General features: G+C 41.7%; 1 protein-coding gene across 2 annotated transcripts in view; it reads right to left on the reverse strand.

Annotated features, from left to right (window-relative positions):
- LOC134349387 (AT-rich interactive domain-containing protein 5B-like) overlaps positions 1-14,677 on the reverse strand; it is a 111,142-nt gene that overhangs the window by 23,575 nt on the left and 72,890 nt on the right. For both annotated transcript variants that reach the window (XM_063053607.1, XM_063053608.1), the window contains one exon: positions 9,710-9,878. In XM_063053607.1, the coding sequence (XP_062909677.1) occupies positions 9,710-9,878 (169 nt within the window). The remainder of the gene's footprint in view (positions 1-9,709; positions 9,879-14,677) is intronic.

The following is a 14,677-nucleotide window of genomic DNA, read 5'->3' on the forward strand; positions in this document are numbered from 1 at the left end:
GTATGTCTTTGGACTGTAGGAGGGGACTGGAGCACCCAGAGGAAACCCACCTCATCACAGCGAGAAGGTACAAACTTCTTAAAAGTTGTGGTGGGAACTGAGCCACCTTCGCCTGTACTGTAAAGTGCTGTGCTAACCAATATGCTACTGCGCTAGCCCCATTTCATTCTATCCACTCTAAAAGGACTAAGTAGTAGAAAGCACGGTTACATTAATGCACAAAGAAGGCAGAAAGGAAATGGTGAAAAAAATGCATTTCCAGGAAGTGTTTACATTGCATTAAAATCAAATGGGCTTTTAAGTATGTTATTTTTAAATCATCCTGGTTAACATCTGGCATCCAAATTGGAAGGGTTGTTGCAGACTTCCTAACTACAGAATTATACTTAAAAGCAAAGTTTTGCATCCCAATTCTTATGCGTGTCCTGTCTGGCTGGATATACTTCCGAGTGGCAGTGGTGTAGTGGTACACAGGCAGGAGTGAATATCCCAGGGAGTCCTCCACATTCAATGATGTTTCTTACATTGCAGAGTCAAAAGAAGGAAAATTGCTGGGGAGTGCACAATATTCAATTCCACTTTCAGCACCTCAGCAAATTAACTTGTCCATCCCCACATGCAGTAAGACCTAAACAGTCAAGTCTGGGCTGATAAGTGGCAGACATCATTCACACCAAAGTACCATGCAATAACCATGTCCAGTAAGAGAAAGTCAACCATTAAAAATCAATATCATTGCTATTGCCGTGTCTCCTTGCATTAAACTGGGATGACAAACAACCAGGGACTCGTGTGGACCATCCACATAATCCTGCATTGAGAAACTTGCCTCCTAAACAGCAAAAAGGTCTTTTCACCATTTACAAATCACAGGTCAAGATGAAGATAGAATAATTTTTACTCATCTAGATGAGTACTATTTCCACAACACTCAAAATCAATAGCATCCAGGACAAACCAACTCAATTGGTTGGCACATTCTAAACATCCACTCTCTCACTACCTGCACACAGTGGCTACAACTGCAGTTCCTTGCCCGGATTACTCCAACTTCTCCCAATCCTGTGATTTCTGCCACCAACAGGCCCAGGGAACAGCACTACTTCAAACCACACACATTCCGATTTGGAAATGTATCATTGAGTCTAGATCCTGGATGGTGTGGGAGTATTCTCAACAGAAGGACTACAGAGCTTCAAGAAGACACCTCAAGACCCATTAGGGATGCAATAAACACTGGCTCTGTTCAAGATACTCATTCCAAAAGATGATTTTTTTCAATTACAAGACAGATGAAGATATTTATCCTCTTTGTTGTCTGTATATCACGAACTACATTAAAAAGTTGCATTTCAGTCCAGCACAGGAAAAGTAATTTGAAAAAGCCATGGAAATGGTACATAAGGTCCCTCCGAATAAAGGCAGGACAATACGAAGCAAATAAGAACTCTTAGATAATCTGTCTGATTCAAGGCAACAGTGCGGGATAAAACTGGAGCAAATATCTGCCAGCGCCAGAAATCTTTCATTCAATTGTACCAGAGTTCCCAAGGATATGAAACTACTTTTGCTTAACAATGATTCAATTCCGGATTATACCAAGTGATTTCACATGCTGCCCAAAAAATCTGTTTAAGAAAATTGACTTGAGGCCTATTGCAGTGGTCTCAAAGAGTCAAGAGAAATACATTCTTTTTTACTGGTTTAGGAATCCTTTGAAAATTACGTCGTCCTAATGTTCATTAACCAAGAGTGCTGACCACAGTTACACAAGAGTATTGACCACAAACACACTGTGTACCTGGAGATGTGAAGCCTCCCTCTTTTGATGTGTTAAGTAACAGGGCAACATCCACATTTGCTTACAGAAGTAATTACCAACTTGTCTGGGGGTTTGGGATGGGGGCGGGGAAGGCTTTCTCATAGGATTTAATGTTAGAGAATTCATCTAATTTGAATTACTAACTGCGAAAAGCCATACAATGAGTGACCAAGCCAGCAGTGGTACAGCGAATAGAGCTGCTGCCTGACAGTGCCAGCAACGCAGGTTCACTCCTGACCTTGGATGCTGCCTTTGCGCTGTAGGCACAAGACCACTCCATCCACAGTCAAAGATACGCAGGTTGGTAGGTTCAAAGTTTAAAGTAAATTTTATTATCAAAGTATATATATGCCACCATATACAACTCTGAGATTTATTTTCTTGTGGACATACTCAGCAGATATATAGAATAGTAACTATAACAGGATCAGTGAAAGATCACCCAGAGTGCAGAAAACAAACTGTGCAAATGCAAATATAAATGCATATCAATAAATAACGAGAACATCAGATAATGAGATAAGGAGTCCTTGAAAGTGAGATCATTGGTTGCAGGAACATTTCAATGATGGGATAATTGAGTGTAGTTAAATAAATAAATAAGGCATCCGTTAGTCTTGCAAGATCATGGATCTGCGCCTGGAAAGTCTTCACTCTCCAGGGCACAGACCTGGGCAAGGTTGTATGGAAGACCAGCCGTTGCCCATGCTGCAAGTCTCCCCTCTCCACAACACTGATGTTGTCCAAGGGAAGGGCATTAGGGCCCATACAGCTTGGCACCAGTGTCATCGCAGAGCAAGGACACAACACGTTCCCTCGGCTGGGGCTCAAACTCACGACCTTCAGGTAGCTAGTCCAATGCCTTAACCACTTAGCCACGTGCAGTTACCCCCTTTTATTCAAGAGCCTGATGGTTAAAGGGTAGTAACTGTTCTTGAACCTGGTAGTATGAGTCCTGAGGCTCTTGTACCTCCTTCTTAATTGCAGCAGCGAGAAATAAGCATGAGCTGGGTAGTGGGGATCTCTGATAGTGGAAGCTGCTTTCCTAGGACAGATGTAGATGTGCTTAATGGTTGGGAGGGTTTACCTGTGATGTACTGGGCCGAAACCTCTACCTTTTGTAGGATTTACCAAAGGCATTGATGTTTCCATACCAGGCCATGATGCAGTCAAGTTAATTGGACACTTTAAATATTGCCTCATGTCCTAACGTGAAGGTAGATTCAGCAGGGGTCATTGACAAATATTGGAAAAAGAAAAAAAAATGGGATTAGTTAGGATTACTGTAAAAGGGTGTCAAATGGTTGGTCAGGACTCAGGAGAGAACTATTTCCATGCTATGTGACTATGAATCCAAGGGGAAATATTTTCAGTGGCTAATAGTTTTTTTTCCCCCCCAATTTATAAGTCAAAATAAAAATAAGCATAAAGCAATAGAAGTGGCTACCTACTTGTTTCTGTGTCACACCTAACTCTGATGTTAGTATTAATATCTCACATTTCAAAACCTTTAAAGCTTAACACTCCATCTTCTATCATAATGTTAGCATGAGAGTTAATGACATGGAAGTGAGTAGGCAGCCATTTCTAGCAAACAAATCAGGATCACTTCCATAACTTTGTCATTGGTTATCATCATTTCCACAAACGATGAGACATTTACCAAGACACAAACCCATGGCTTCCCATTAACAGGACTATTTTCAAACAACATCCATTCTTCTGCTGTTTTTGACATTGCAGAAATGTTCTGATTACTCTACCGCATTTTAAGGCACAAGCACCACTGGCTAAGCTATTATATTTCGGATCACAGAGGCCAGGAATAGAATGTAGCTAACTCGTAAGGGTATAGCTGCAGGAAAGTGCATCGATAGGGAGGGCTCTTGGAGAAAATTGAAATAATAATTTAAAATTTGATTTGTTGGGGACAGTGTAGGTCTGAAACCCAGGGCTGTTGTGTGAGCATCATGTTGTGCAAGTTCAGACTTAGACAATTAACTTGAAGTTATTCAAATCTCAATGAAAAGCAGAACTTGTGGGAGAGTTATGAACAGGGCAACATTGCTGCAGTAAAAGAGGCTGGTCATTTACCACTAGGTATGTAGATATTTCTATGGGTTTGGGTGCACGGATAAGGATAGAACCAGAGCAGTCCAGACCCAGATGGATGACGACAGAGAGGTGTTGAGCATATGTGGCATGGGCAATCATGTTAGATCACACCTTGATCAGGCATCTTATGAACTTGTCACAGAAGGGCAATTATGAAGAATTCCACCAGATTCATTCCCCTTATGACATTTCATTGGAACAGGTGAGGAATAGAGATACACAGACACATGGGATTAGTGATCATGGTCATCACTGACATGGTGGGCTGAGGGCCTATTTCTGTGCTGCACTACTCTATGTTCGAACAGCAGGCCATTCCAATGCACTTAAGGATATATCTTTCAGACAGCTTTGACAAATCTGGTTAGCGAAGGAGGAGACACAAGTTCAAACTGCTGACTACCTGGCTTGGTGCGAGAGTGAGTAATGGCAAAGATCCGTCCCTACATTTAATTGGTCTTCATGACTCCAGGATGTCCTTTGCTCTCCACAGCTCTTGGCACGCTTCTAAAGCCAACGAACTGGATACTTTGGATACCACAAAAATTTTTCAACAGCAGAAGAAACTGCACAATTTTGTAATGCAGGAGCCTAAGATAACATAGTATTATCAATAATGAGGTAACATATTATCATATATACTGCATTATCCCCAAAACTGTATCGGTAAAGTTGTTCAATAATTCTTCAAAAGTTTGTTATTGTTAAAATATCTCACTGGGATTAGTTAGCTCGTTTTAGGCAATGCATGTAGCATTTTCTGAAAAAAGCAAATCAGAATCATTTATGGTCAAAGTTCCAAAGGTTACAGTAAGGTTTAACTATTAAACTGAACAAACATGCATTAAGTCAAAGGTTATGCATTTGGTAATAAGCTGATGAAACCTGCAATATCCAAGACACAGGAAACAAAAAAAAATTCTGTACCCCATCACCAGGAAGCAGCTGCAAAACTGAGTTCATGAAAGCTCCTAACATTATTGCCTACATTTCAATTAGATTTCTATACAAAAAAATCCACACATTATCCTTGCAAGCCCAGGTTAAGTGATGGAGGTGTGCAGAGTTGGCAGACCCCAGCCTTGAACTGCACTTTGAGAAGACATTTTTAGTTCGAGCAGAATGAAATTTACTCACCCAACTGTGCAGCCCATCTAATTTTGCTTCCCACTGAAAACGGAGCAGATTTGAAAGGTTTCTATGACTACCACGGGAATGCCCATTCCCATTTTGGCAGCAGTTTTATATTACCACCTGCACCAAGGTGTCTAAAGATGGCTAACTAATCCTAGTGATATGCTTCATCAATAGCAAACCACCACAGCTTGACTTCTGAAGAATTATTAAACAGCTTTACTAATGCAAGCTTGCAGCTTCCACATTAATTGGCAGCTCTTCTGATGTGGAAAAGACGAACATCATCTTGTTGTCCATTGAGAAGAGCAATGGCACTTGTTTAGACAATGGTTATACCCGTCTCTCCTAAAAATCTCAGAACAGAACCCTCCAGATATTACTCAGCAAAATTAATTGTGTGATTTATTTTCAACTTTTTTTTTTAAAATAACCAACTGAAATGTTACTTTAGGATGAGGTCAATTGTAAATTAATTCCTGTGATTTCATTATGGCTACACACAGAGCAACACAGAAAGAAGCCCTCTGATCAGGTTTGCACCAGCATTTTCTCTTTATATTTTCAGCTTTCCAGCATTTGCACTTTTATTTTTATTGTTAAATGCTAATTAGTCAATATCTAGAAAGAATGGCAAATAATAAAATTTAACCTCAATCATTATAATAAATTGAGTATAGGAAAGGGTCAGCAACTTAAAATTCCTCAGTATTGTCATTTCAAAGGACCTGATCTGGGCCCAGCACAAGTGCAATTACGAAGAAAGTACAGCAGCACTTCTACTTCCTTAGACGTTTGCAAAGATCTGGCGTGACAGCTAAGACTTTGACAGACTTCTATAGATATGTGGTGGAGACGATATTGACTGGTTGCATCAGAGCCGGGTATAGAAACACCAATACCTTTGAATGGAAAAATCCTACAAAGAATAGTGGACATGGTCCAGTTTGTCACTGGTAAATCCCTCACCACCACTGAGCACATCTACATGGAACCTTGTCGTAGGAAAGCAGCATCCATCATCAAAGATGCCCACCACCCAGATACGCTCTTTTCTCATGACTGTCATGAGGAAGGTGGCACAGGAGCCTCAGGATCCACACCGCCAGGTTCCAGAACAGTTACTACCTCTCCACCGTCAAACTCGCCAACCAGAGGGGACAACATCACTAGCCCCATCACCGGTCTGTTCCTGCAACCTATGGACTCACTTTCAAGGAAAGACTCTTCATCTCATGTTCTCGATACTTATCACTTAATTATTTATTTTTTCTTTCGTATTTGCATAGTTTATTGTCTTTTGCTCACTGGTTGTTTGCCTGCTTGTTGGGTGTGGTCTTTTACTGTATTTTTACTGTACTTTACGGTCTTCTATGGTCTTTCTTGTATTTACAGTGAATACCTGCAAGAAAATAAATCTCAGGGTTGTATGGGTGATATATATGTACTTTGAACTATAACTCTGGCTCATGTTAGAGAAAACAACATTTTGGGCATTATAGGCAAAGTCCCAATCTTAAGTGACGAGAGGAGGAGAAGAAGATGGCGGTGTGATGCAGCACGCGCCGCCACTCCGGTGAATGATATCTGTAATCTGTCAAGTAGGGTACCGTGCACAGTTCTGATTTGATGGAGACAGACATGAGAGTATGAAGGAATATCTGGAGAAACTTCTGAAATGCCCGCTTCGCTGCTGCTGCTACTGTGTGATCCGGAATCTCCAGAGAAGACCCCCGAATCCTCGGCTTTGCTTGTTTTGGCGGCCGGGACGAGGTCGAAGGCACTAGGCAGAGGATGGTGCTCAGGAGGCTGTATCAGAAGGGCTGGTCAGAGGCTCGAAGTTTTTGGATGGACGGACTCAGTGTTGGCTGTTGTCGGGTGCTTCCAATGCATCAGCAGTTGTTGCTGCCTGGAGGTTTACAGCAGGGAGTTTCTCCCTTTTGCCACCTGCTATCGGGACTATCGGGAGTTGATTGGGACTTTGAGACTTTTTTTTACCGTGCCCAAGGTCTGCTCTTCATCAAATTATGGTACAGCTTTGCACTGCTGTAACTATATGTTATAATTATGTGGTTCTGTCAGTGTTAGTCTTTGGTTTGTCCTGTTTTTCTGTGATATCACTCTGGAGGAACATTGTATCATTTCTTAATGCATGCATGCATTTCTAAATGACAATAAACGAGGACTGAGTGTTCTCATAATCTAATCTAATGCTTCATGCAAACTAATGATGTTGAACCCAAGAAAATATTCAAGCTGCAAGCCTGACCTGATATTTGTACAAATACCAAAAATTCCTCAGTAAGCATTCCTGTAACAGACAACGCCTTATAAAATATGCAGAGAGTCATTTCAACTGAAGTTGAGAGCAATATTAAAAGCAGCAAGTGTACCCTTTCTTGCTAATGTGCAGAAGCTATAGGTGACACATGGTAAAAATCTGAAGCACTCATTTTAAACAGGAACACCATTTGGCTTTCCTCACAATGGCTGCTTCCCTGTTGTCTACTGCTGGAGACCATCCCTTATGCGGAATCAACAGACACTGGAAGAACTTATTGGTCAAGCAGCTTTAATGAAAGCAGAAGAGGCAAGTCTCCACAGATACTGCTTGATCCACTGAGTTCTTCTAGAGTTTTTTTTGTACCAGATTCTATCTGCAGTGTCTTTCATGTCAAGTACCCAATACAGTTTGGTCATATGCTTGATTCTAATCAGATGGTCCTTCCTGTATACCCATGACTGTATTGCCAGCCACAGCTCCAATCTGCTAATTAAATTTGCCGACGACACTACATTGATTGGCCTCATCTCAAACAATCAGGTGGTGGCCTACAGGGAAGGAAGTCATCTCTCTGACACAGGGTGTCAAGGAAACAACCTCTCCCTCAATGTCGCAAAAACAAAGGAGCTGGTTGTAGATTACAGGAGGAATGGAGACAGACTAATCCCTATTGACATCAATGGATCTGGGGTTGACAGGGATAATAGCTTCAAGTTCCTCGGCATCCACATCACCGAGGACCTCACGTGGTCTGTACACACCACCTGTTTAGTGAAAAAAGCACAACAGCACCTCTTTCACCTCAGATGGTTGAGGAAGTTTGGTATGGGCCCCCAAATCCTAAGATCTTTCTACAGGGGCACAACTGACAGCATCCTGTCTGGCTGCATCACTGCCTGGTATGGGAACTGTTCTTCCCTCAATCACAGGACTCTGCAGAGAGTGGTGTGGACAGCCCAGTGCATCTGTAGTTGTGAACTTCCCATGATTCAGAACATTTATAAGGACAGGTGTGTAAAAAGGGCCTGTAGGATCATTGGGGACCCAAGTCACCCCAACTACAATCTATTCCAGCTGCTACCATCCAGGAAGCAGGATCGTAACATAAAAGCCTGGACCAACAGGCTCCGGGACAGCTTCTTCCATCAGGCCAGGAGACTGATGAACTCACGCTGACTTTTGTGTACTCTATATTACATTGACTGTTCTATTTATTACAAATTATTATAAAGTACTATGATTGCACATGGCACATTTAGATGGAGATGTAACAAAGATTTTTACTCCTCATGTATGTGAAGGATGTAAGGAATACAGTCAATTCAATTCAAGTTCTCACCAGGGTAAGGCACTGGACAGCAGCTCGTTGCTACATCATCTGCCTTTCTATGTACCATGCTCATTAAAACAGGTGGCAGACTCTTGAAAGATTAGCTTACTGACCAGCAAAATTAACACAGATGTCTGTTGATAGGGTTCCCATAAACTTGATCCATTAATAAAAATACAAATAAATACCTTTCAATAAAATCTTTTCTGAGTCTATTTTTCAATTTTACCTATCAATTATAAGTACAATTATTTTGTCATGGCAAATATTCCACAACTTACCCCAGAGAATACCACTTTTCCTTTCATTCCCTGCATAATTTTACTCAGTGAAATGTTCTAAAGGAGCAGTATCAGCTTGTTCAAGAACCATGTCCAATTACGTTAACATAATTGATCTCCTTCATTCAACCCCTTTTAAGATCAGTAAAAAGTCAATATGCACTGACTGCACAAGTAACTTTTATGGTGACCCAGAGGAATTACAAATTAAATTATACAACACTGAGACATCTTTTAGCTTTACCAATAAGCAAACAATTACAAATTTTGTTATGATGATCACTTAGAAAATTACTCCACTCCTTAAGTGTACTGAGAAGCAGAACATCTTACATTTAAGCGTGCAACAAATTAAACTTAACATGCCACCGGAGGGAGAAAATCTGTTAGTGATGCCAAAAAACATCCTACAAGTTTTAAGCTTTTTTTTTCGGTTTTTATCACATCCAATCATTTCCTCATTCAAAAGCACCTGGGCATTTCCCCAGGCAGAAGACAACAAAATTTAATACTAAAATTAGTTTTAACTACACATCCAAGGACCTAATCAAACAGGGTCAGCGCAGACAGCCATTTCTTTGGTGCAAGTAACAAAACAGCAATAACTTTGGGAACAATCTAATGGCGGAAGGCTATATTCAGACAACAAACGTATTCTCTTTCATCAAATACAAACCCATCAACCAACTTCTTGATACAGTTACCAAATAGTGCAAGATTAAATGCATAGCATCGTGCCTTACTTTTCTTGAAGCCCAGGTGCGGTATTCTGGCAATGGGAGTATTGCGATCACACATGAAGCTGTGCAAAGCCTTTAGGAAGTGTTGCTCTGCAGAAAGCAGCTCACTTGGATTGTCAGGCTGATACGCTTGTCCATTTCCAGCTGCCATATTTTCTGATTCAACTTTATCCTAAAAAGAAATTGTTTCACTAAAATCAGAAATTAAAAAGCAGAACCATCCTGTAGCAATATTGACATATTTACCAGTATGCTGAACCCTGGAACATGCCTATTGGAAGTTCACTAAATCTCATGTGTATTGAGGACTTGAAGCCCAAGGTAGCTACCTTTTGGCCTCACATTATGGTGTAGAAAGTGGATAGCTTTTGCATTCTGTACATTGTATTTTTGGTGTGGTAGTAGTTAGCTGGAGGGGGAGGGGGAGAAAAGAATGTATAGTGAAGGAGATACTTCAGTAATGGGTAGGATGGAGCAAGCTCTTAATTTACCTGGTTCACTGCACAGTCTGCTGTTTACACTGGGAAGACTAGAATTGTCCCAACTACAGTGACCTCTTAGGACAACGTGGTCAAAATTTGCTGCAATGCTCCAAAACAGGGAGCAATATCAGCATGTGCCTCTAAAGCAGAACTTTCACCAGGGAAGCAAGGGTGAAGAGGCTGATGAAATTTGAATATGGTAACCCGAGGTGGTAATTTCAATCAGGAAAAATAATAAACTGCACAACACTGGCAGAAAAAAAAATGCATTCTGCAATTGAATTTCTGGACAAATACATATTATGAATGTAAAACAAATTAGGAAGCAAAATAACAAACACATATTCTGTAAGTGAGTTCACCAAAATGCAACTGAGGAAATCTTAATTATTTGTTGAGTTACCACTCAGTCAATCAAGAATGGTAACGTAGTAGCTATCATTCAACCAGATATGAATATAGCCAAACGAAACAGTGTTTCTCTGGCGCCAAGGTGTAACACACATTACTAATAGTAAACACCACATTATATAGTACATAGCACAAATGGTTACGAATTTAGAAAAACATCTAAATCTCAGGTCCAGCTTATTCTTTCACGGAACAAGCACGAGAGGACAGCATTAGCAAGATGGGCCAGCCTCAATCCAGAATGGATTTCAGCACACCAATAGAGGCCTCTCCCACACCACTTCAGCAACTTCTCCCCTGGGTAATTGCAACAGGTGACCTCATGGTTTAGACCTAATCCTCGCCATAGCCAAGGCAACATGGCTCCCCCGTCATCAGTGTTGAAAATGAACCAGTGAACCAGACCTGCAGTATTCTACGTTACCAATGACAGCAGGGTGTTGCGGTCACAATAACAATGCCCAGGATTCACTTGCTTGTCTTTTTGGGCCACGCACCATCCAACGGCACACAGCAGGTCCAGGCTACAGCACAACAATGGTTTACAATAAGTCCAGCTCTATCTCTATCGAGCAACTTGCTGATGTGAGAGTCCCGCAGTACTTGATGTCCTTAGTACCCAGCAGCAACTTGCGATCATAAAAAGGGCACAGAAGATGAAGATGATCACCTTTGATTGGACCTGGAAGTGTGGCAAATTTGTGGGGTGCCCCAGCATAATCTTTGGACTGTGTTGCTTGCTGATGCAACCAAGGCATTTCACTATATGTTTTGATGTACATGTGACAAATAAAGCTAATCTTTGATACTTGCTGAAGCTGACTACTGTTTCAGTATCACCTTGTGGTGTATGATTTTCGTCCTCCATGAAATGCACTAAAAGTGTTAAACAAATCAGGTTTATTAATTGTCCCAACAACGTTTACTTCACAGGCCAGATCATCAGCTGACGCAACACAAGGATGCAAAGCTTCAAAAAGCAGCACCACAGCAGCAGAGTGGAGTGGGGTGAAAGGGTTGGCCAGTACCGAGTTTCACTTCAGTACAAGAAACTAAAGAATGGGAGATATGTTACGACAAATCAGATTGAAATAATTATCAGCAGCAGATGGCCGTCAAGTATGCCAACAGAGACCTTACAGCCATTGTTCTTTCAAGAGACACTAAATAGATTATTTTTTTATGAATAAGAAACACTTAACTAAGCAACTTGGAACGATGGGGAGTGAAAACTATTCAATTCTAGTAACCGATTATCACTCAGGGCTCAATGTCATTACTAACATTGCAGAATATCAAGCTGAAATTTTAACTCCCTGTTCCCTCTCCATAGATGCTACCTGAATTGGAAATAAAAACCAGACTGTGCTGGAAATGTCCAGGTTACAGTTTCAGCTCAGGTTCCTTTCATCAGATAGTCCAAAACATCAATTGTACATACGAAGTTCAAAAGTTCAAAGTATAATTTATCTGAGTACAGACAACCCTGAGATTCTTTTTCCTGAGGGCATACTTAGTAAATCTACGGAACAAGAACTGTAAACAGGATCAATGAACAACAAACTGTGCAAATGCAAATATAATTAATTAGCAATACATAATGAGTATGAAATAACAAGATAAAGTGTCCTTAAAGTGAGACCATTGGTTGTGGGAACAGCAGAAACAGAACGTGCAGTTATCCTCTTTTGTTAAGAGCCTGATGGTTAAGGGTTCATTACTGTTCTTGAACCTGGTGGTGTGAGTCCTGAGGCTCTTATACCTTCTACTTGATGGCAGCAATGAGAGAAGAGCATGGCCTGGGTGGTGAGGATCTTTGATGATCGATGCTGCTTTCCTACAGCAATGTTTCCTGTAGATGTGCTCAATGATTGGGAGGGTTTCACCTATGATGTACTGGGTCAAATCCACTAACCTTTGTAGGATTTTCCACTCAAAGGCATTGGTGTTCCCATATCAGGCCGTAATGTAGCCAGCCAGCACACTTTCCACCACATCCATAGAAATTTGCCAAGGTTTTTGATGACGTGCAGAATCTCCGCAGAATCCTGAGGCAGTGGAGGCACAATTATATCTATATGATGGGTCCAGGACAGGTCCTCTAAGATGGTGGCACCCAAGAATTTAAAGTTACCGACCCTCTTCACCTCTGATCCCTTGTTGATTACTGGCTCATGGACCTTTGGTTTCCCACTCCTGAAGTCTACAATCAGTTCCTTGGTCTTATTGATATTGAGTGAGAGGTTGTTGTTGTTGTTACACCACTCAGCCAAGTTTTCAATCTCCCTCTTGTATGTAGATTCATCATCTCTGATACGGCCCACAACAGTGGTGTCATCAGCAAACTTATATATGGTGTTGGAGCTGTGCTTAGCCACACAGTCATAGGTGTAAAGTGAGTAGAGCAGGGGGCACTGTACGCATCCCTGTGGTGCTCCTGTGCTGATGAAGATTGTGGACGAGATGTTTTGGCCAATTCAAACTGACTGAGGTCTGTAAGTGAGCAAATCAAGGATCCAATTACACAAGAGGCCCAGGTCTTGGAGTTTATTGATTAGTTATGAGGGGATGATGGTATTAAATGCCAAGGTGTAATCGATGTTATATACATCTTTGCTGTCCAGATGTTCCAGGGTTGTGTGAAGAGCCAATGAAATAGCATCCACTGTAGATCTGTTGCTTCAGTAGGCAAATTGGAGAGGATCCAAGTCATCACTCAGACAAGAACTGATTTGCTTCAACACCAGCCTCTCAAAACACTTCATCACTGTGGCTGCAAGTGTCACTGAGCAACAGGCATTGAGGTAGGTAACCACGCTCTTCTTGGGTACCAGTATGATTGAAGCCTGCTTGAAGCAGGTGGGTACCACACACTGCTGGAGCAAGAGGTTGAAGATATCCGTGAAGACACCAGCCAGTTGGCCAGCACAGGTCTTCAGCATTCGGCTCGGTTCTGGACTGGATGCTCTCCACGGATTCACTCTCTTGAAGGCAGCCCACATGTCATCCTCAGATACTGGAGACCAGAGTACCACTGGGAGACACGGAAGGTGTGCGACGGTTCCTCCCTGTACTCGTGGTCAAAGCAAACACAGAAGGCATTGAGCTCTTTCACAAGCGAAGCTCTGCTGTCTCTAATGTCACAAGATTTAACTTTGTAGGAGGTTACAGCATTCAAACCCTGCCACGGCTGTCGAGCATCCCTCATTGATTCCAGTCTTGTCCAGGATCTCCACTTCACCTGTGAGATGGCTTTCCAGTGATCAAACATGTACCTCTTGTAGCATTCTCGATCTCCAGATTAAATGCCTCTGATCTGGCTCTCAGCAAATTCCAGATTTCATGGTTCATCTAGGGTTTCTGATTAAGGTAAACCCTGAATGATTTTGTGAGGACACACAAGAGAGGAAGGTGATAAATCGGATAAAGGAAGGAACACATGCTTTGAGACGGAAGACATGGGTGAGGTCCTAAATGCATACTATCAGTATTCTCCAAGGAGAAGGACGTGGAGGATAGGGAGATCAGTGTGGAGTGTATGAATATCTTATGGCATTTTGAGATAAAAGAGGTAGTGCTGGGTTTCTTAAAGAATGTTCAAGGTGGATAAGTTTGCAGGGCCTGATGGAATATACCCTAGGTTATTGACGGCAGCAAGAAACGAGACAGCGGAGAGCCTGTCACTGCACCCAGAGAGTGTTGCCCATGTTTTTACTGTGCTTTGACTGTGGACTTGGACTGTAGACTTCTTTTTCTATAGTTTTTATATTGTGCTTTGTCGCCCGGTCTTCTCAGCACTTTTTGTACGGAGAGGAGGATTTGTGGGTCGATGTGCCCGAGCCGTTTTGCACTTTTTTCTGTGTGGGAAGAAGGACTTGGAGGTCGATGAATGCAGCAAGAAAGACAGACACAGACACACAGGGGTGATAGTGGAGGCAAATATGATAAGAGGTATTCAAAAGACTCTTGGATAGGCATATGTTGTGCAGGAAGTGGAATGATATGGACATTGTGTAGGTAGAGGGATTAGTTTAGGTTCGCATTTGATTACTCAGTTTCGCACAATACCACGGGTCAA

This window comes from Mobula hypostoma, chromosome 7, assembly GCF_963921235.1.
Source record: "Mobula hypostoma chromosome 7, sMobHyp1.1, whole genome shotgun sequence".
NCBI lineage: Eukaryota > Metazoa > Chordata > Chondrichthyes > Myliobatiformes > Myliobatidae > Mobula > Mobula hypostoma.